Source organism: Heptranchias perlo, chromosome 10, assembly GCF_035084215.1.
Source record: "Heptranchias perlo isolate sHepPer1 chromosome 10, sHepPer1.hap1, whole genome shotgun sequence".
Taxonomy (NCBI): domain Eukaryota; kingdom Metazoa; phylum Chordata; class Chondrichthyes; order Hexanchiformes; family Hexanchidae; genus Heptranchias; species Heptranchias perlo.
Window position 1 is genome coordinate 82,857,135 of NC_090334.1, and position 21,586 is coordinate 82,878,720.

A 21,586-nucleotide genomic window follows, 5' to 3' on the forward strand; every position below is an offset into this window, starting at 1 on the left:
CCATTATATGAGATAGAAAGATGGGCATGGTAGTGCAGTGGTTACGTTACTGGACTAGTAATCCAGAGAATGGCAAGTTGATAACTTGAATTCAGCTTAAACAAATCTGGAAATAAAAAGCTTGTATCAGTAGAAGTGACCACGAAACTGTCGGATTGTCGCAAAAACCCAACTGGCTCACTGATGCCCTTTAGGGAAGGAAACCTGCCGTCCTTACCTGATCTGGGCCTATACGTGCTTGACTCTGAAATGGCCTAGCAAGCCACTCAGTTTTACAATACCACACGGACTGCAGCGGTTTAGGAACAAGGCCCAATATCACATTCTCAGCTCAACTAGGGATAAGCAATAAATGGTGGCTTCATCAGCAATGCCACATCGCAAAGATAAATAAATAATAAATAAAAGATAGATCAGCTCGCCGTACAGGGCTTGACTCAGGAGCATGCCCACCTAACCAAGAGCTCAAAGATGGGCTCTAAAAGCCGGGGCAAATTTTAAGAAACAGGCACTCTTCCTTCTGCTGCTCTCTCAGAGGCGGATTTGGTCTTTCAGATGAGACGTTAATTTGAGACCCAGTCTGCCCTCTCACGTGGGTGTAAAAGCACTATTCGAAGGAGAGCAGGGAGAGTTCTGGTATCCTAGCCAACATATATCCCTTGGCCAATATCACTAAAGAAACAGATTATCCAGCCATTTATCTCATTGCTGCCTGTGGGATCTTGCTGTGTGCAAACTGGCTGCCGCATTTCCCTACATTACAACAGTGACTCATTGGCTGTAAAGTGCTTTGGGTCGTGATAGGCTCTAATTGTAATCAGTGCCCAGTTCTGGCCATTGTCCAGTGGCCCCTGCACATGGAGAGTGCACGTGTGTGGACATCGGGTGAGGAATGGATCAACTGGACTGTGATGTCCACCACGGTTAAACACTTGGGCTAGACTCACACAGAAAGAATGGCCCCTTGGGGCAAACATTGCTGGAGCTACATCCCAGCAAGAGTCAGCACCTTCAAGAGGGGAGGACAGAACACTGAAAAATAAACAAATAACAAAATGCTATTAAAAGGCGATGCGTTGTGCAGTTAGAGAGGGAACCTTCGATCGAACACAAACTCTTCCGGCCTCATGTATTTTTGACAGGTTTTTAACCAGCTGAGGTTTTCCACAGGGACCCATTAAAAAGACATTTGCTAGCGTGCTTCATAACCCCTTACCAACATGCATTGGAAAAAAAGGGATTTCCTATCAAATACTGGAGGCTACTTAAAAAATAACATCGACTGGTGTCAAAAAGAACGTTTAAGAATTGCCCTTAAGCAAAACACATCTGTTCCCACCATAGTGAGCATTCCCATTTTACAGGAAGATATAGATACTGGGGTCACTGGAGGCATCGAGCGCTGAACTATCATCTCTCTGGCTTCAGACAAGACAGATATTTTTTATCATAAAGAAAAGACTTTCATTTATATCGTGCCTTTCACGACCTCAGGACGTATCAAAGCACTTCACAGCCAATTAAGTACTTTTGAAGTGTAGTCACTGTTGTAATGTAGGAAACACGGCAGCCAATTCGCACAGCAAGGTCCCACAAACAGCAATGTGATAATGACCAGATAATCCGTTTTAATGATGTTGGCTGAGGCATAAATATTGGCCAGGACACCAGGGAGAACTCCCCTGCTCATCTTCAAATAGTGCCGTGGGATCGTTTGCATCCACCTGAGAGGGCAGACAGATTCACTGAAGTTCCTGAGGAACATGTCAAGTGTCAGCCTTGGCTCTGTGGATAGCACTCTCGCCTCTGAGTCAGAAGGTCGTTAGTTCAAGTCGTGTGTGTGTGTGTGTGTGTGTGTGTGTGTGTTTGTGTGTTTGTGCACACATTGAATGAGGACAGAAGTGTGCCCGAGTGTGATGCCCTCCACGATTATACAGCCTGTCTAGGTTGGCTCCTGTGAAACCCACACCCCAGACAGAGTCAACACCTTCAGAAGAAGAGAGAAGAAAATAGACAAAAAAATGATGAAAAATGCATCAACCCTTCACATTCACCTTTTCCTGAGAGTTGACTCGCAGACCTTAACCACTCGAATGACCTCTTTAACTGTCCGTCTGAAATCGTGCATTCTGGCAGCGACCAGGAGAGCTGGGAAAACACGACGTCAAAATTCATTCCCAAAGACTGGAGGGGAAACCTCATATAGACACACGGACAGAGACAGCCAGGCAGCCACAGCCACACAGACGGACAGACGCGGACACAGACAGACACAAGGAGACATAGCCACACATACAAGAGAAACTTACAATCACAAGCAGACCGATTGTAGACACATTCAAATGTGTGGAGATGAGCTTTTTTTTTAAAAAAGAGCAAGTTGCATGAAAATGGATCACACAAAATGGAAACCAAAATCAATGAGTTTCGCACCAAACGAGTGGGAGTTCACAGCCCTGGACGTGCACGCCGATTAAACACTCTACGTGACAATAGAATGGCAGAATGTTTATTTTGAAATATTATTCCTCCCGAGCAATACCCATTCCCCCCTTCGGGAGAGAGAGGGCAGTTAGGCCCTATGCTGTCAGGCCTCAGGCCTCTGCCATTTCCACTCACATTGGTCAGACAATTGCCCATCAGCAGAGCGGTGATGACCCATTCTCAAACAGTCTTTCTCCCTCGCATGGGAAGAGTGCCAGGTCTCTGCTGTGACAGCACGGACCATATCGGGCGCTCAGTAGGTTGCAAATTGTGGGCACAAACTAGCACCTCGACGCTCGGTGGAACAGAGTGTTGATGCATCAACATGGTGCCCAATCGGAACACCTCAAATGATCCAAACAGCAGTGCAAACATCTAACCAACTGCACAAAAATATGTTCCATTTCATAGAATCTTACAGCACAGAAGGAGGCCATTCAGCCCGTCATGCCTGCACCGGCTATTTGAAAGAGCTATCCAATTAGTCCCAATCCCTTGTTTTTTCCCCATAGCCCTGCAAATTTTTCCCTTCAAGTATTTATCCAAATCCCATTTGAAAGTTATTATTGAATCTGCTTCCACCACCCTTTCAGGCAGCGCATTCCAGATCACCATAACTCGCTGCGTAAAAATATTTCTCCTTATCTCCCCTCTGGTTCTTTTGGCAATTATCTTAAATCTGTCTCCTCTGGTTACTGACCCTCCTGCCAGTGGAATCAGTTTCCCCCATCTATTCTTCATGATTTTGAACACCTCTATTAAATCTCCACTTAACATTCCCCCTCTAAGGAAAACAATCCCAGTTTCTCGAGACTCTTTTTAACTGTTGCAATCCCAGGGTTCTAGTACAGAACTCTCACCTTTCCCCACACCATTAAGAATTACCTCTGCCTCCTTATTACAACCCAGCCAAGATCAGGAGTCCAGTGGGTGGGAAACTGTGGGCCAACCCCACACCCTATCGCCCCATGACTCCAAAGGGATGTGCCCCTGTTGGCAAGCTGTACTTCCCTTCCTCCCTCTTCTTCTCATGGTGCTGGCTGGATATTCGACTGCACAGGGCATCGCGGCCGGGCCCCCAATCCAGTCCACGCACATGCACTTCCAGCAGGAGATGGAGAGTGATTGGGAGCGGGATCCCGGGCCTGTTTTTCTCCTCCCTAAACCCAGAGGTGATGAACTCAGCATAGACTAGAGATGGAACCTGGGTCCTTGTGGCCAGTATTAGCTCCCTTACATACTGACCGTGCATTTCTCCACTGAGCCATGGGGTGGTGGGGAGGGAGGGGAAGTACAGAATTCTGGGGACCAGGTCTCGCACCCACTGACGAGCCCGCAGTTACAATGGGTGGGTACTGCAGACCCGCTGGCCTATTTTCAGAATGCGTCCCTTTGTTCCAAAGCATTAAACAGTTTAATCACCTGTCCCACGCTCACACATGTACAATAAACGATAAACACAGCAAAAATGATAAACACGCATTTCCCAGCCGCACTGCTGATGCCAAGAAAATTCTGGGCAATCGCTGTGAATAAGAGGCACCCACCCAGGCAGTGCTGCTTCCCCACTCAGCTTCTGGAGAGCAGCCACGACAATAACCTAAAAATAAGCAGTGTCAAGCGTGTGTGGAATCTGAAATCTCCCCTACAGTTTGTTAAATTTACAATTAGGGAAAGGGGATGGACGGTTCACCTTGCATCCAGTGCACGCAGAGCGACCATACTTGTAGCCAGTGCTTAGGTCAAGGAGGTGCTGAACCAGCACAAGCCCCCGTGAGACCTCAGCTCAGCCTGTTTGTAGGACATCCCCTGGCCATGTCTCTACTCCTCCCCCCATCCCATCAACCTCGAACTGATGCCATTTCTGGTCCCCACTGGCCAAACAGTTAAGAATTGAAGCCGACTCCAACCTCGATACACAGCACAGGCAAAATGAGAAAACGCCCACCCACCCCGAGGGCTGGTTCGGTGCCCAGCTCACAATCCTGGCCCGTTACCTTGGCGCTTGCCCAGCAAGAAAGGGGCAGGAGAAAACTATTTTTGTGAGTCGGGCAAATTACCCTGACCTGATCTCACCACTAGAAGGTGAGTAAGTGCAGCTCGGGGCCAACTCTTCCTCCCGATTGTCTCTCTCCCCACCTTGGAGAGGGTGGGAGGGGATGAGAGGGGAACCTGCCCCCCCACTTCTCCCCAGCAGAGATCAGGAATTCACCATATTAGGAACAGCAGCTTTTAACGCACTGTTGCACATTTAGGTCGTGGGAAGGAGGGGGTGTAAAGAAGCATGAATTAGTAACAAAAATCAAGTTATTATGCCTGAACATTCCATTGTGATCTTCTACCCCTCACTGCTGGCTTTTAACTAGTGCAGTTAGACAGGTTTTTACATACTTACTGTTTAAAAAATGGGTGAATTTTGTGCTCAAGTGGAAGAATGCAACCCAGTGCCAGCATATAGCAGTCAGGGGTAACACAGCTAAATACAAAGTACAGCTCCCTCTACTCTGCCCCAACAATATGCCTCAGCCCAGCCCCTTATTGTACCAGTGCAGCATTGCCATTTCCTGCTCTAATCGTCCTTGAGAGAGGGAGACTGCCAATTTGGTGCCCGCTTTGTGCACTGTCCCGGGCTCATTTCACGCAAGATCCTTAACAGGCAGCGAACAGAGTAAACTTTCATCCCATCAATCCAGCCAGCCACCTTCCCCATACACTTCCTTCTTAACGGTGTGGGAGACTTGCGGGAGAGGGAATTGGTGTAACATTGGTGTCAGAGGAAGGCAAGGGCGAGATACCTGCTCCGCACAGTCCGGATGGTCGCCGGCCCGTGTGCATCCAGTCCCGCTTCATCCGCTGCAACAACCGGAGTGCCGTCATGGAGACCTCATGATTCTTATCCCCGAACTCAAGCATGTGAGCAAACCTTGGGATATATAAACACGGATCTGTGGGAGAAGGAAGAAATGTTACAAGGAAGAGGGAAATCAAAGAACAGCAAAATAACTGCCCCAGTGTCAGCAGCAGGAAGCGTGGAAATCACCTGCGACCAAAGGCTCTCCCCACTGACTGCTGTCCAAAATATAGCAGGACAGTATTTACAATCAACCCCAGAGGTCTTTATACCCATGCGAGGGTCTCCAGGGGTCCATCTGGTTTCTGTCCGCCCATCCGTTATCAGATTTCTGTATTTGCTGACGTATTTGCACTTTATTTTTGTCGCCGTTTGCTAGTAAATCAGTTTCTGCAGTGATTGCACCATTATCATTGGGTGGCAGATATTGGAAGTTCAGACTCCGAAGCCCTGGGAGAGTGTCAGAGTCTGCTGGGGGGGGGGGGGGGGGTCACTGGGAGTGTGTTAATATTCATAGGGATTGGGGGTTCCCAACGCTGTGCAGTAGCTGTGGGGGTCCCCAAGAGTACTTCAGGGTGTGTATGGCAGGTTCCTGGGAGTGTTGGTAGAGGGGATGTTTCCGGGCTTGTGTAAGTATGTAGGGGGTCCCTCGGAGTGTGTCTGTAGGGGGTCTCCAAGAATATCAATTTTTGTGCATTTCACACACAGAAAAGTTTGAAGAATCACTGATCTATCATGGACCCTACCCATCTATTTAATCCCCTCCCACAACCCATGTACACACTCTACCTACATATCTATTTAATCCCCTCCAACAACCCATGTAAACTCCCCCCCCTATCATGAACTCTACCCACCCATTTAATCTCCTTCCACAGCCCATGTACAATCTACAGTGTCAGCCGTGGCTCAGATGGGTAGCACTCTCGCCTCTGAGTCACAAGGTTGCGGGTTCAAGACCCACTCTGGAAACTTAAGCACATAATCTAGGTCGACTTCTCCCAGGGATCCTGGCCAATATTTATCCCTCAACCAACATCACTAAAACAGATTATCTGGTCATTATCTCATTGCTGTTTGTGGGATCTTGCTGTGTGCAAATTGGCTGCCACATTTCCTACATTACAAAAGTACTTCAATGGCTGTGAAGTGCTTTGGGACGACCCGAGGTTGTGAAAGGCACTAGAGAAATGCAACTTATTTCTTTCTTTCTTTTACCCCGCCTATTTAAACTTCCAGGTATAAGTTCTGCATAAAGATTCCCTGATCCCACCCATTGTTCATCACTCAGTCAGTTCCTTATTGCGAGGCAACTTTTGTTTAGTTGCAGTCTCAGGATGGTGACCTCCGTCTATACTTTGCTGCATTTATCCTGCCGTCTTGTTCCGATCTCCATATAGGCTGCAAGAATGGCTCAGGGGGTAGGGCCTGGGAACATCAATTGCATGCAGGGGGCTGACCCAAGAGATCTGATGCTGAGCCAGCCCGGTGCACTAGCACACTCGTGTGATAATGGCATTTTGCATCACGACTCAAGCATGTTGATGCCCTGGATTAACTTAATGTGTTAAGCAGGCTACCAGAGAAGGTAGCTGCCCTGACAGCAGATTGGAAGACCGAGGGGAGCTGCCACTGGCTCCGTGGAAGTTGGTTCATTTGCACTTAGAGGCTGACAGAGCGAGATCTGCAGGTCAGCGGTCAACTGCGCTATAGTAAAGTAAAAGCACTTCAGTCTTGTTGTGAAGAGCCACCAGGGAGACATTAGGCATTTCCCCACTGGTAACAGCCATGGCTCAGTGGGTAGCACACTCTCACCTCCGAGTCAGAAGGTCATGGCTTCAAGCCCCACTCCCCAGACTTAAGCTCGTAACGTAGGCTGACACTCCCAGTGCAGTACTGAGGGAGGGCTGCACTGTCAGAGGTGCCGTCTTTCGGATGAGACATTAGACCGAGGCCCTGTCTGCCTTCTCAGGTGGATGTACAAGGGCCCGCAGCACTATTCGAGGAAGAGTAGAGGAGCTCTCTTCAGTGTCCGGGCCAATATTTATCCCTCACTCAACAACACTAAATCAGATTATCTGGTCGTTATCTCATTGTTGTTTGTGGGACCTTGCTGTGCGCAATTTGGATACCGTGTTTCCTACATTACAACTGCGACTACACTTCAAATGTACTTCATTGGCTGTGAATCGCTTTGGGAAGCCTTGAGGTCATGAAAAGCGCTACAGAAATGCAAGTTCTGGCTTTCTTTTTCTTTCTTTCCAGGAAGGAAAAATATAGAAGAGTCTCCCTACTGACGCTTTCAGACCGCCTTCTGGTGGGGTGGGATATTTGTCTCCCAATCAAGTTCAGCATGGGGCACGGTAATGCAAAAGTAAAGGACATGGTAAATACTAAGAACAGAAATTAAAGCTTCCCCCACCCCGGCAACTGCAAAGACAGGGCCTGATGTGGTACTGAACCATACAGACCAGGAAAGTCCCAGCCTTAATCCCCAATTTCTGCTGATTTAGCTAATCACAGAAAGAGTGATAGATGGGTTACTACAACTGCCCTCAGTGTCCCTGGGTTGGGAAAGGAGAATAAAGTCAACTGTCTTACCTTGGAGTCAGAAGTTCGTGGTTTTGAGCCCCACTCCAGGACTTAGGCATATTAGCTAGGGAGACTGTTTCGTGCAGTACCGAGGGAGTGCTGCACTGCCTGAGGCACTGCCTTTCAGATAAGACGTTGAACTAAAACCCTCTTACCTTTCCAAAGGGATGTTGAAGGCTCATGGCACAATTCAAAGAAAAGTGGTGAGATCTCCCAGAGCCCTGGTCAACATTCGTCCCTTGAGCAACATACTGCTGTTGTGGGCTCTTGCTGTGTGAAAATGACTGCATTTCAAAGAAATTAATTGTATATGAAGCACTTTCAGCAGCTGGAGAGACATAGCAAATGCAAGTCAGAGACCCTGGCTGAGAAATGCACAGTTGTGGATGTTAAGTGAAGACAGGATTGGTCAAGGCTATGAGATCCTGCACAGTCTAATAGCCTGCTGATAACAACCGTCTCAGCTCAGACATGAAAAGTGAGAACTTTTTTTTTTAAAAATTCATTCTTGGGATGTGGGCGTCGCTGGCAAGGCCGGCATTTATTACCCTCATTGTCCTTGAAAAGCTGGTGATGGGCCACCTTCTTGAACCGCTGCAGTCTGTGTGGTGAAGGTGCTCCCACAACCCGATTAGGTAAGGATTTTTAGGATTTAGACACAGCAACAATGAAGGAATGGCACAAGACGTCCAAGTCCGGATTTCAGTTGACTTGAGAGGGCAATTTGGAGGAGACAGTAATCCCATGCATCTGCTGCCCTTGGCCTTCCAGATGGTGGAGGTCATTGATTTGGGAGGTGCTGTCGAAGAAGCCTTGGCTGCAGTGCATCCTGTAGAGAGTACACACTGCAGCCACGGTGTGCCGGTGAAGGGAGTGAATGTTTAGGGTGGTGGATGGGGTGCCAATCAAGCGGGCTGCTTTGTCCTGGTGGGGGTTGAGCATCTTGAGTGTTGTTGCAGCTGCACTCATCCAGACAAGTGGAGAGTAGTCCATCAAACGCCTGACTTGTGTCTTGTAGATGATGGAAAGGCTTTGAGGAATCAGGAGGTGAGCCACTCGCCGAGAATACCCAGCCTCTGACTTGTTCTAGTAGCCATGACATTTATGCGGCTGGATCCAGTTGAGTTTCTGGTCAATGGTGACCCCCAGGATGTTGATGGTGGGGATTCGGCCATGGTAATGCCACTGAATGTCAAGGGAAGGTGGTTAGACTCTCTCTTGTTGGAGATGGTCATTGCCTGGCACTTGTGTGGTGCGGATATTACTTGCTAATTGTCAGGATGTTGTCCAGGTCTTGCTGCACATGGGCACGGACTGCTTCATTATCTGAGAAATTGCAAATAGAGCTGAACACTGTGCAATCATCAGCAAAAAGCCCCACTTCTGACCTTATGACGGAGGGAAGGTCATTGATGAAGCAGCTGAAGATAGCTGGGCCTAGGACACTGCCCACAGGAACTCCTGCAGCAATGTTCTAGGTCTGAGTTGATTGGCCTCCAACTACCACAACCATCTTCCATTCTGTTAGGTATGACTCCAGCCACTGTAGAGTTTTCCCCCTGATTCCCATTGACTTCAGGTTTATAAGGGCTCCTTGGTACCACACTCGGTCAAATGCTGCCTTGATGTCAAGGGCAGTCACTCTCACCTCACCTCTGCAAATCAGTTTGTGTCCATGGTTGGACCAAGAGTCTGATGAGGTCTGGAGCCAAGTGGCCCTGGCGGAACCCAAACTGAGCATTGGTGAGCAGGTTATTGGTGAGTAAGTGCCGCTTGATAGCACTGTTGACGACTCCTTCCATCACTCTGTTGATGAATGTGAGTCGGCTGATAGGGCAGTAATTGGTCAGGTTGGATTTGTCCTGCTTTACATGGGCAATTTTCCACAGATGTCAGTGTTGCAGCTGTACTGGAACAGCTTGGCTTGGCATAGGTACCAATGAGCGACCAGCACCCAAGGAACCGTATCCCAGCATGTAAAGTAGTGGACAGGGGAATGTCATTCGATGTTATTTATATGGCCTTCCAGAAGGCATATGATAAGGTCCCACATAAAAGACTGTTAGCTAAGATAGAAGCCCATGGAATCGAGGGAAAAGTACGGACTTGGTTAGGAAGTTGGCTGAGCGAAAGGCGACAGAGAGTAGGGATAATGGGAAGGTACTCACATTGGCAGGATGTGACTAGTGGAGTCCCGCAGGGATCTGTCTTGGGGCCTCAATTATTCACAATATTTATTAATGACTTAGATGAAGGCATAGAAAGTCTCATATCTAAGTTTGCCAATGACACAAAGATTGGTGGCATTGTAAGCAGTGTCGATGAAAACATAAAATTACAAAGGGACATTGATAGATTAGGTGAATGGGCAAAACTGTGGCAAATGGAATTCAATGTAGACAAATGTGAGGTCATCCACTTTGGATCAAAAAAAGATAGAACAGGGTACTTTCTAAATGGTAAAAAGTTAAAAACAGTGGATATCCAAAGGGACCTCGGGGTTCAGGTACATAGATCATTGAAGTGTCATGAACAGGTGCAGAAAATAATCAATAAGCCTAATGGAATGCTGGCCTTTATATCTAGAGGACTAGACTACAAGGGGGCAGAAGTTATGCTGCAGCTATACAAAACCCTGGTTAGACCGCACCTGGAGTACTGTGAGCATATTGGCCTTGGAGGGAGTGCAGCGTAGGTTTACTAGAATGATACCCGGACTTCAAGGGTTAAGTTACGAGGAGAGGTTACACAAATTGGGGTTGTATTCTCTGGAGTTTAGAAGGTTAAGGGGTGATCTGATCGAAGTTTATACGATATTAAGGGGAACGGATAGGGTGGATAGAGAGAAACTATTTCCGCTGGTTGGGGATTTTAGGAGTAGGGGGCACAGTCTAAAAATTAGAGCCAGGCCTTTCAGGAGCGAGATTAGAAAACATTTCTACACACAAAGGGTGGTAGAAGTTTGGAACTCTCTTCCGCAAACGGCAATTGATACTAGCTCAATTGCTAAATTTAAATGTGAGATAGATAGCTTTTTGGCAACCAAAGGTATTAAGGGATATGGGCCAAAGGCAGGTATATGGAGTTAGATCACAGATCAGCCATGATCTTATCAAATGGCGGAGCAGGCACGAGGGGCTGAATGGCCTACTCCTGTTCCTATGAGTTACCAGCCTTAATAAGAGGTGGAATAAGGGAGAAAAAGAAATACTTTACTATCTACTACACTAGGAAGAATCAATGGATTAAATGTTCGTGGAGAGTGGTTTTGAACAGTAATGGTGCAGAATACTCCCTGTAAATTTCAAGATGTTTGTCAACAAAGTATGGAGTGCAGAACATTACTCCTTTACTCTTGATATTACAATATTCCAGATGTACTTGGGAATCTCACACTCCAATACAACATTAATCAAAACTTCTGATATCAGAAAACTGCAATAGCTTCCAACAGCAAGAAGCAACAGGAACAGTAAGACACTGATGTAATGTTTGGAGGATATTGTACAACACGAACTGTAACAAGCTTTTGGGGGATATTGTACAACAGGATCAGCAACACACTGATGTAACTTTTGGTTCTCCCTATGATTCTCCTTTTCCATCTTGTTTTTGGGGAGGAGGAAGAATGCAAACACTTCTTTAAGATGTGCTTATAGATCGGGCTTTTTCCTATGATTTTCCCCCTCTTTTCCTCAAGGTTTGGACTCGTTCTTGGTCTGACTGTCCTCCCATAGTTTGCCCAGGTGAACGTTAGTCATGTGAGCCTAGACAGTGAGCATCACCAAGCAATTCAACCAAAGGGGTGGGGCATCATGGCCAACACTAATCATGCCTTCACCCAACACCCACACAAATACACTCTGCAGCAGTGGTCACTGGATAGCGCTCAGGAGCGGGAGCCCCTGGTGAATTTTCCTCTTCCTAAACAGAGGGTGCTGAGGTCAATGTGTAATGGAACTCAGGCAGGGGATTGAACCAAACCCTTTGCATTGCAAATGGCCAGCCTGAGTCTTTGCCAAGACAAGATAGGTCTGGAGAACTGTTTCACTCAAAACCTTTCCAATATATTTAAGAAATGAGATTGTAAGAATAATTTTGGCACCAGTTCCTTATTACACCAAATTGTACCTGTGACAGAAATAATTGCATAAGGGATTAGATGAAGGAGGAGGATGAGAGAGCGCGCGAGACAGCGAGCAAGCGCGCCAGCTATGAACTAATATTCTTCCTATTGCTAATCAATACATCATCACTCGCCTGTTAAAATAAGCACAGATGCAGTTTGAGTTTGGAGAGCTGCCTCTGCAATGCAGATTCTGAGCTGTGTGCTGGATTCTAAGCACCAGCACACGGTGGAGAGCACGTCTAGCTGTCTTGCTAATGTGCAGTTTAAGAGTAAACAAACAGCAAGTCGTGGTAGAGGTAGCAGGAGGAGGAAGAGTTGGTGATCTGTGAATAATGATGCTGTACCTACAGCTTCCAAAACAGGGCTGAAAAATCAAATGAATCTGCAAACACCATATCATTTCATTTTATATTTTACATCCCCACGCAATTCATTTTCGCCCCCCCATCCCTCCCACTCCAACTTTTAGCTAATCTTCCACCCTCCTTTCCCTAAAGGCATTGAACCCCCCCACCGCCAAGCTGAGTACTGTTCCACAGTGGCTGCCAGCCCTCCATACATCACCCAAGTGGCCGTTCTTTTCGGGTGAGCGCAGAGAGTAATGATCAACTGGCTGTTTGACCGTGAGAGCCATCACAGCCACGCCGAATCCTGATCGTGTCTTCATCCGACAATCACACATGCTCACTTTCCAGTAGGGGTCAAACTGGCAATGGAAGCTGGAGCCCCAGATCAGCATAGTTTAGTGCTGCATCAGGGAGTGCAATGGAGCTGGACCATCTGGAAGCTTAGCCCGAACAATATTGAACGTCAACTATGTCAATAACATCTAAAGTTTGGTGAGGGGAGATCATTTTGCTTATAGTTTCAAATTATTGTACAAGTAGCCACAGAATGGATCAATTCTCAAAAATATCAAGATCAGCAATATGGGTGAAATGAACTGGGTTCTGCAGCTTCCCAGAAGCCCCAGGGTCAGCTCTCTGGCACCTCCCAGTGTGGTACTGAGCCATAGCGAGCAGGATGGTCCCAGTTCAATCTTGGTCCATGCTGAGTTAGCTGATCGCAGTCAGATGCTGGCAAAGGTGCTACAATAGGGAATAGGCAAGGCCACTGATTCAAATGATAGCTGGGCTCAGTGGTAGCACTCTGGCTATGGGAATCAGGCTGTGGGAGTCAGGCGGCTATGGGATCAAGCCCCACTCTGGGTCTTGGGCAGATAATCCAGGTTAACATTGCAGTGCAGTACTGAGGGAGTTCTGTACTGTTAAGAGGGGCTATCCTTCAGATGAGACGTTAAACTGAAGCCCCGTTTGCCTATTAAGGTGGATGTTAAAGATTGCACGGCAGTATTCGAAGAGCAGCAGGGTGTTTTCCTGGGGTCCTGGCCAACATTCCTCCCTCAACCAACACCACTTCAGAAGTAATCCCTTGGCTGTGAAGTGTTTTGGGATATCTTGAAGACGTGACAGATGCTATATAAATGCAAGTTCTTTCTTCTTTCTATGCTTTCTATGGAAAAAAGCACAGAACTAGCTCCAAACACCAATAAAAATACCAGAACCTCATGTAACAATAAAACTTGACTCATTCACTCATTATAAAAAGGCAGCCTTGGAAATAGGGAGTTGGGAACTCACCACCCAGTGACCCTACCCATGAATTTCAGACAAAGACAAAAGCAGCCCTCTTCCCCCAACTTCCCTCCTCCAAATCAAACTCACTGACCACCATTGTCCAGGCTCACATGTGAAATGATGGAAAAACCCCATCACACCAGGATGAGGTTCCTATATCCCTTCTCCACTGACTCTTCCCCCACCAACATATTATGTTGCCTTGTGTACAATAGAAGGGTCAATGGAGAAGAGATGCTCATCAGGACATGATGGGATTTTTCTTCTATTTCCTGGATCTCCGCCTTTCTGGCTAAAATTTTACTTCCCTTCTTCCCTTTGGCAGTCCAAGTCCTGCACCATCCTCGGCCGAGGGGGCAGAAAACCAGCACTCCTTCTCCACTCCCAGGATTCTTCCACTACTACCATGAAGCTGGTTGCTGAGAAGCTAGTGACTCTGCCCCAGATTTTTCTCTCCCTCCCTAGAGCAAAGAAGTATTTGGTACGAGACAAAACCAGTACATACCCCTAAAAGGTAAACACTCCGCCTGCGTAGTTAAGCAACCATGGTCAACAAACGAGGCAAGAGCATTAACATAAAAGAAAAGGCTTACAAAAATGTGGAATTCCAGCAGACTGGGAGAGCAATAAAAAGCAACAAAGGGATACAAAGAAAAGTAATGAGATTCAAAAAGGGAATATGAAAAAAAAACTTAAGGGATATGAAAGTTAAGAACAAAAGTTTTTATAAATATATTAAGAGAAAGAGAATAGTAATGGGGAATGTGGGCCCATGCAGGTACAGCAAGCAATTATGAAGGCAAATGGCATGTTGGCCTTTATTGCAAAGGGGTTGGAGTACAAGAATAAGGAAGTCTTACTACAAGTGTACAGGGCTTTGGTGAGACCTCACCTGAAGTACTGGGTACAGTTTTGGCCTCCTTATCTAAGGAAGGATATACTTGCCTTAGAGATGGCGCAACAAAGGTTCACTAGATTAATTCCTGGCATGAGAGGGTTGTCCTGTGAGGAGAAGTTGAGTAGAATAGGCCTATAAACACTGGAATTTAGAAGAATGAGAGGTGATCTCATTGAAACATATAAGATTCTGAGGGGGCTTGACAGGGTAGAGGCAGAGAGATTGTTTCCCCTGACTGAAGAGTCTAGAACTGAGGACATAGTCACAGGATAAGGGGTCAGCCATTTAAGACTGAGATGAGGAGGAATTTCCTCACTCAGGGGGTTGCGAATCTTTGGAATTCTCTACCCCAGAGGGCAGTGGATGCTGAGTCGTTGAGTATATTCAAGGCTGAGATCGACAGATTTTTGGACTCTAGGGGAATCAAGGGATATGGGGTTTGGACAGGAAAGTGGAGTTGAGGTTGAAGACCAGCCATGATCTGATTGAATGGCGGAGCAGGCTCGAGGGGCCATATGGCCTACTCCTGCTCCTATTTCTTATGTTCTTGTGTTCTTATTAAAGGAAAGATGCAGGCAAGACTATAATGGATAAGGGAATGGGCAGACTTGTTATATGAGTACTTTGTATCCGTTTTCACAGCGGAGAAAGAGGACACAGCAGTACAAGGGAAGCTAAAAATAAGTCAAACTTAGCGGATTAAATGTAAGTAAAAATTGGTAATTTGAGAAATAATGGGACTTTAAGATAGATAAATGTCCAGGACCTGATGGTTTCCATCCCAGAGTATTAAAAGAAATAGCTGAGGAAATTGCAGATGCCTTAGTCTTAATTTTTCAAAACCCTCTAGATTCAGGAATTGTGCCTTTGCATTGTAAAATTGCAAATGTCCCTTCATTATTTAAGGGAAGGAGGGCGAAACCAGGTAACTACTAACATCAATTGTAGGGAAGCTACTTGAATCTATCATCAGAGAGGAACTGAGCCCTTGGACAGGAACCAGCTGATCAAAGAGGGGCAGCATGGATTTGTGAGGGTTAATCATGTCTGACTAATCTAATTGACATTTTTGAGGAGGTCGCTAACATAGTGAATAAGGTGACTGTCTATGGATGTTGTCTATATGGACTTCCAGAAGGCATTTGAAAAGGTTCTGCACAAGAGATTATTAGCAAAAATGAAAACACACGGAATTGGAGGTCGCCTTGTGACATGGGTTGGTTGGGAGGTAAGAGATAAAGAGTAGGGATGATGGGATTTTTTTTTCTCTCTAAGGTGGGGCAGTGGTTTAAGAACTTAAATCAATAACTTTAACTAGATAAATTAATTAGTTAATAAAACTAAGAATAGCTAGAGATTAAAAACTCCATAAATTCTGGTTTGACAAGCGATGGCAGGGCAGGTGGTGTGTCGTAACTGCAGCGTGTAAGTGTTGGTGGAGAGCAGTGTGATCCCTGGCAACCACATCTGCAGTAAGTGTTTGCAGCTCGAGGAGCTTCAGCTCAGAGTTGTTGAGCTGGAGTCCGAGCTACAGACAATGCGATGCATCCGGGAGGGGAGAGTTACCTGGACACTTTGATCCAGGAGGCGGTCACACCCCTTAGATTAGGTAGCAGTTTAGATTCGTTCAGTGTTCAGGGAGAGAAGGCCGTGACTGCGAGTCAGGCAGGTATGGGGACCCAGGATCTGGTGATGGAGGAGCCTCAGCCCTTTGACCTTGTCCAACAGGTATGAGGTACTTGTTATCTGTATGGATGAGAACAAGGACTGCAGGGAGGATGGGCAAACTGACCATGGCACTATGTTACAGGAGGCCATTCAAGTGGGGGGAGTAAAAAGGAATGCGGTAGTGGTAGGGTATAATATAGTCGGGGGATAGACTCTGTTCTCTGCAGCCACGACCGAGAGTCCCGAAGACTGTGTTGCCTGCGTACTTAAATCAAAAACTGGAGTCTTAAACTTAAATTAAGCCAATTATATAGGTATGAGGGGTGAGATGTCAAAGGTAGATTGGGAAATTAAATTGAAGGGTTTGACAGTTGAAAAGCAATGGCAAACATTTAAAGAAATATTTCAATATTCTCAACAAATATACATTCCATTGAGAAATGAAACTCACCTGGAAGAGTGATCCACCCGTGGCTAACTAAAGCAGATAAGGAGAGTATTAGAATGAAAGAGACCTATAATGTTGCCAAGAGCAATAAGCCTGGGATTTGGGAGAGTTTTAGAAACCAACAAAGGATGACCAAAAAATTGATAAAAAGGGAGAAAATAGAATATAAAAGTAAACTAGCAAGAAATATAAAAACAGACGACAAGTATGTAAAAAGGAAGAGAATAGCAAAAGTTGGTCCCTTAAAGGCTGAGACAGGAGAAATTATAATGCGGAATCAGGAAATGGCAGATGCTTTAAACAAATATTTTGTATCTGTCTTCACAGTAGAAGACACAAAAAGCAAACCAGAAATAGTGGGGAACCAAGGAGTAAATGAGACTGAGGAACTTGAAACAATTAGGATCACTAGAGAAAAAGTACTCGACAAACTAATGGGATTAAAAGCCGACAAATCCCCTGGACCTGATGGCCTACAACCTAGGGTTTTAAGAACATAAGAAATTGGAGCAGGAGTAGGCCAATCGGCCCCTCGAGCCTGCTCCGCCATTCAGTAAGATCATGGCTGATCTGATCCCAACCACAAATCTAAAGAACACAAGAAGTAGGAGCAGGACCCGGCCACACAGCCCCTGGGCCCTCTCCGCCACCCACAGGGCATTGACCGATCCGAACTCAGCTTCATGTCCAATTTCCTGCCCGCTCCCCATAACCCCTAATTCCCTTTACTTCTAGAAAACTGTCTATTTCTGTTTTAAATTTATCTAATGATGTAGCTTCCACAGCTTCCTGGGGCAGCAAATTCCACAGACCTACCACCCTCTGAGTGAAGAAGTTTCTTCTCATCTCAGTTTTGAAAGAGCAGCCCCTTATTCTAAGATTATGCCCCCTAGTTCTAGTTTCACCCATCTTTGGGAACATCCTTACTGCATCCACCCGATCAAGCCCCTTCACAATCTTATATGTTTCAATAAGATCGCCTCTCATTCTTCTGAACTCCAATGAGTAGAGTCCCAATCTACTCAACCTCTCCTCATATGTCCGCCCCCTCATCCCCGGGATTAACCGAGTGAACCTTCTTTGTACTGCCTCGAGAGCAAGTATGTCTTTTCTTAAGAATGGAGACCAAAACTGTATGCAGTATTCCAGGTGCGGTCTCACCAATACCCTATATAACTGCAGCAATACCTCCCTGTTTTTATATTCTATCCCCCTAGCAATAAAAGCCAACATTCCGTTGGCTTTCTTGATCACCTGCTGCACCTGCATACCAACTTTTTGATTTTCTTGCACTAGGACCCCCAGATCCCTTTGTACTGCAGTACTTTCCAGTCTCTCGCCATTAAGAAAATAACTTGCTCTCTGATTTTTCCTGCCAAAGTGCATAACCTCACATTTTCCAATATTATATTGCATCTGCCAAATCTCCGCCCACTCACCCAGCCTGTCCATATCCCCCTGCAGGTTTTTTATGTCCTCCTCACTCTCTACTTTCCCTCCCATCTTTGTATCATCTGCAAATTTTGATATGTTGCACTCGGTCCCCTCCTCCAAATCGTTAATATAGATTGTAAAGAGTTGGGGACCCAGCACCGACCCCTGTGGAACACCACTGGTTACTGGTTGCCAGTCCGAAAATGAACCATTTATCCCAACTCTCTGCTTCCTGTTCGATAACCAATCCTCCACCCATGCCAGAATGTTACCCCCAATCCCGTGATTTTTTATCTTAAGTAATAATCTTTTATGTGGCACCTTGTCGAATGCCTTCTGGAAGTCTAAATACACTATGTCCACTGGTTCCCCTTTATCCACCCTGTACGTTATATCCTCAAAGAGGTGGCTGCAGAGATAGTAGATGCATTGGTTATAATCTTCCAAAATTCTCTAGATTCTAGAACGGTCCCAGCGGATTGGAACGTAGCAAATGTTAGCCCACTATTCAAGAAGGGAGGGAGAGAGGAAACAGGGAACTAAAGGCCAGTTAGCCTGACATCAGTCGTCAGGAAAATGCTGGAATTCATTATTAAGGAAGTGGTAACAGATTATTTAGAAAATCACAATATGATTAGGCAGAGTCAACATGGTTTTATGAAAGGGAAATTATGTTTGACAAATTTATTAGAGTTTTTTGCGGATGTAGCTAGCAGGGTAGATAAAGGGGAACCAGTGGATGTAGTATATTTGGATTTTCAAAAGGCATTCGATAAGGTGCCACATAAAAGGTTGTTACACAAGGTAAGGGCTCATGGAATTGGGGGTAATATATTAGCATGGATAGAGGATTGGTTAAAGGACAAAAAACAGAGAGTAGGGATAAACGGGTCATTCTCAAGTTGGCAGGCTGTAACTTGTGTTGCAAGGATCGGTGCTTGGGCCTCAGCTATTTACAATCTATATTAATGACTGAGATGAAAGGACCAAATGTAATGTATCCAAGTATGCTGATGATACAAAGCTAGATGGGAAAGTAAGTGAAGAGGAGACAAAGAGTCTGCAGGTCAAGTGAGTAAGCAAGAAGGTGGCAGATGGAGTATAATTTGGGGAAATATGAGCTTATTCACTTTGGTAGGAAGAATAGAAAAATAGAATATTTTTTAAATGGTGAGAAACTATTAAATGTTGGTGTTCAGAGAGACTTGGGTGTCCTCGTACAAGAAACACAAAAAGTTAGAATGCAGGTACAGCGTGCAATTAGGAAAGCAAATGGCATGTTGGCCTTTATTGCAAGGGGGTTGGAGTACAAGAGTAAGGAAGTCTTACTACAGTCGTACAGGGCTTTAGTGAGAACTCACCTGGAGTACTACGTACAGTTTTGGTCTCCTTATCTAAGGAAGGATATACTTGCCTTGGAGGCGGTGCAGTGAAGGTTCACCAGATTAATTCCTGGGATGAGATGGTTGTCCTATGAAAAAAGGTTGAGTAGAATGGGCCTACACACACTGGAGTTTAGAAGAATGAGAGGTGATCTCATTGAAACATATAAGATTCTGAGGGGGCTTAACAGGATAGATGCTGAGAGTCTATAACTAGAGGGCATAGTCTCAGGATAAGGGGTCGGCCATTCAAGACTGAGATGAGGAGGAATTTCTTCACGCAGAGGTTTGTGAATCTTTGGAATTCTCTACCCCAGAGGGCTGTGGATGCCGAGTTATTGAATATATTCAAGGCTGAGACAGATAGATTTTTGGGATATGGGGATCGGGCAGGAAAGTGGAGTTGAGGTTGAGGATCAGCCGTGATCTTATTGAATGGGCGGAGCAGGCTCGAGGAGCCGTATGGCCTTCTCCAGCTCCTATTTCTTATGCTCTAATGTGACAAGTGCTGTTCCCCAGGGATCTGTACTGGGGCCTCAGTCTTTCACTATATATATTAATGACGTCCATGAAGGCATAGAAGGCATATATTCAAGTTTGCAGATGACACTAAGTTAGAAGGCACGTTAAGTTGTGTTGATGGGATCAGGAAGTTACAAAGGGACATAGGCAGACTAAGTGAGTGGGCAATTATGGTCGATGGAGTTAATTGTGCAGAGGTGTGAGTCCATCCACTTTGGATTTGTGGTGAGAGACTAAGAGCTGTGGAGGAGCAATGGGATTTAGGTGTCTACATACACAAATCACTAAAAGCTAGTGCATAGGTACAAAAAGCAATCGTAAAATCTAATGCAATGTTGACCTTTATCTCAAGGGTGTTGGAATACAAAAATGAGGAAGTGATGCTTCAGTTGTACAGGGCCTTGGTCAGACCCCATCTGGAGAACTGCGTTCAGTTCTGGGCACCGTACCTCAGGAAAGATATATTGGCCTTGGAGGGGGTACAGTGCAGATTCACCAGAATGATACCAGGGCTTAAATTATGAGGACAGGTTGCATAAACTTGGCTTGTATTCCCTTGAGTTTAGAAAGTTGAGGGGTGATCTAATCAAGATCTTTAAAATGATAAAACAATTCGATAGGGTAGATACAAAGAAACTATTTCCTCTGGTGGGAATCCAAAACAAGGGGGGCACAATCTTAAAATTAGAGCCAAGGCATTTAGGAGTGAAATCGGGAAGCTTATTTCCCACACGAAGGGTAGTAAAAACCTGGAACTCCCTTCCCCAAAAGGCGATGGATGCTAGGGGTCAACTGAAACTTTCAAGACCGAGATCAATAGATTTTTGTTGGGTAAGGGTATCAAGGGACATGGAGCAAAGGCAGGTAAATGGAGTTGAGGTACAGATCATCCAGGATCTGACTGAATGGGGGAGCAGGCTCGAGGAACTAAACGGCCTCCTCCTGTTCCTATGAAGGTTCTGGCCTCCATTCTGAACCTTCCCATGGTGCCATGACGGCGAACTCTACATGAGGAATCACCGACCTGCCTCGGAGCCCTGCAACTCCATGGCACAGCGCAATGAATCACTGGCACGGTGCTGCAACTCGCCAACAGCGGGCTGTACACCTCTCACGGCACTGCTGAAACGATGGGCGTTAGGCAACCACATTCATCAGAGAATGAGGACTACCTCTGAGCTGGGTCAGCGTAATGGCCTCACCGTGCAAGGACATGGTACACTGGGCTGACTCGCCGTCCATTCCCAGGCCTGTGAATTGGAATTTATTACATTTTTTTTAGATTGAGGAATTGCCTACATTATCGTGTGTCCCCAATGGAAGCTGACTTGGGACTATTCCGCTCTGCATTGGGTGGAAGAATGGACCTCTGTTTGCTGAATCCTGCAGGAGAGTGGAGACACAGCACAGGATTGTATAAATGAGAGCGTGTAATGTACAAAATCACACCCAGGATTTGTCCAAGATTGAGAACTGTGTCAAATGGTGATGTGAGGTTTCAAATGACATGTTGCCACTAGCTGTAACCAGACTTTCGTAAA

The 21,586-nt window shown here is 45.9% G+C and overlaps 1 protein-coding gene across 2 annotated transcripts in view; it reads right to left on the minus strand.

The window, feature by feature from the left end:
• brf1b (BRF1 RNA polymerase III transcription initiation factor subunit b) overlaps positions 1-21,586 on the minus strand; it is a 366,821-nt gene that overhangs the window by 162,779 nt on the left and 182,456 nt on the right. For both annotated transcript variants that reach the window (XM_067992099.1, XM_067992100.1), the window contains 2 exons: positions 5,280-5,429; positions 2,055-2,148 (listed from right to left, as the gene is read on the minus strand). In XM_067992099.1, coding sequence (XP_067848200.1) covers positions 2,055-2,148; positions 5,280-5,429 — 244 coding nt within the window. The remainder of the gene's footprint in view (positions 1-2,054; positions 2,149-5,279; positions 5,430-21,586) is intronic.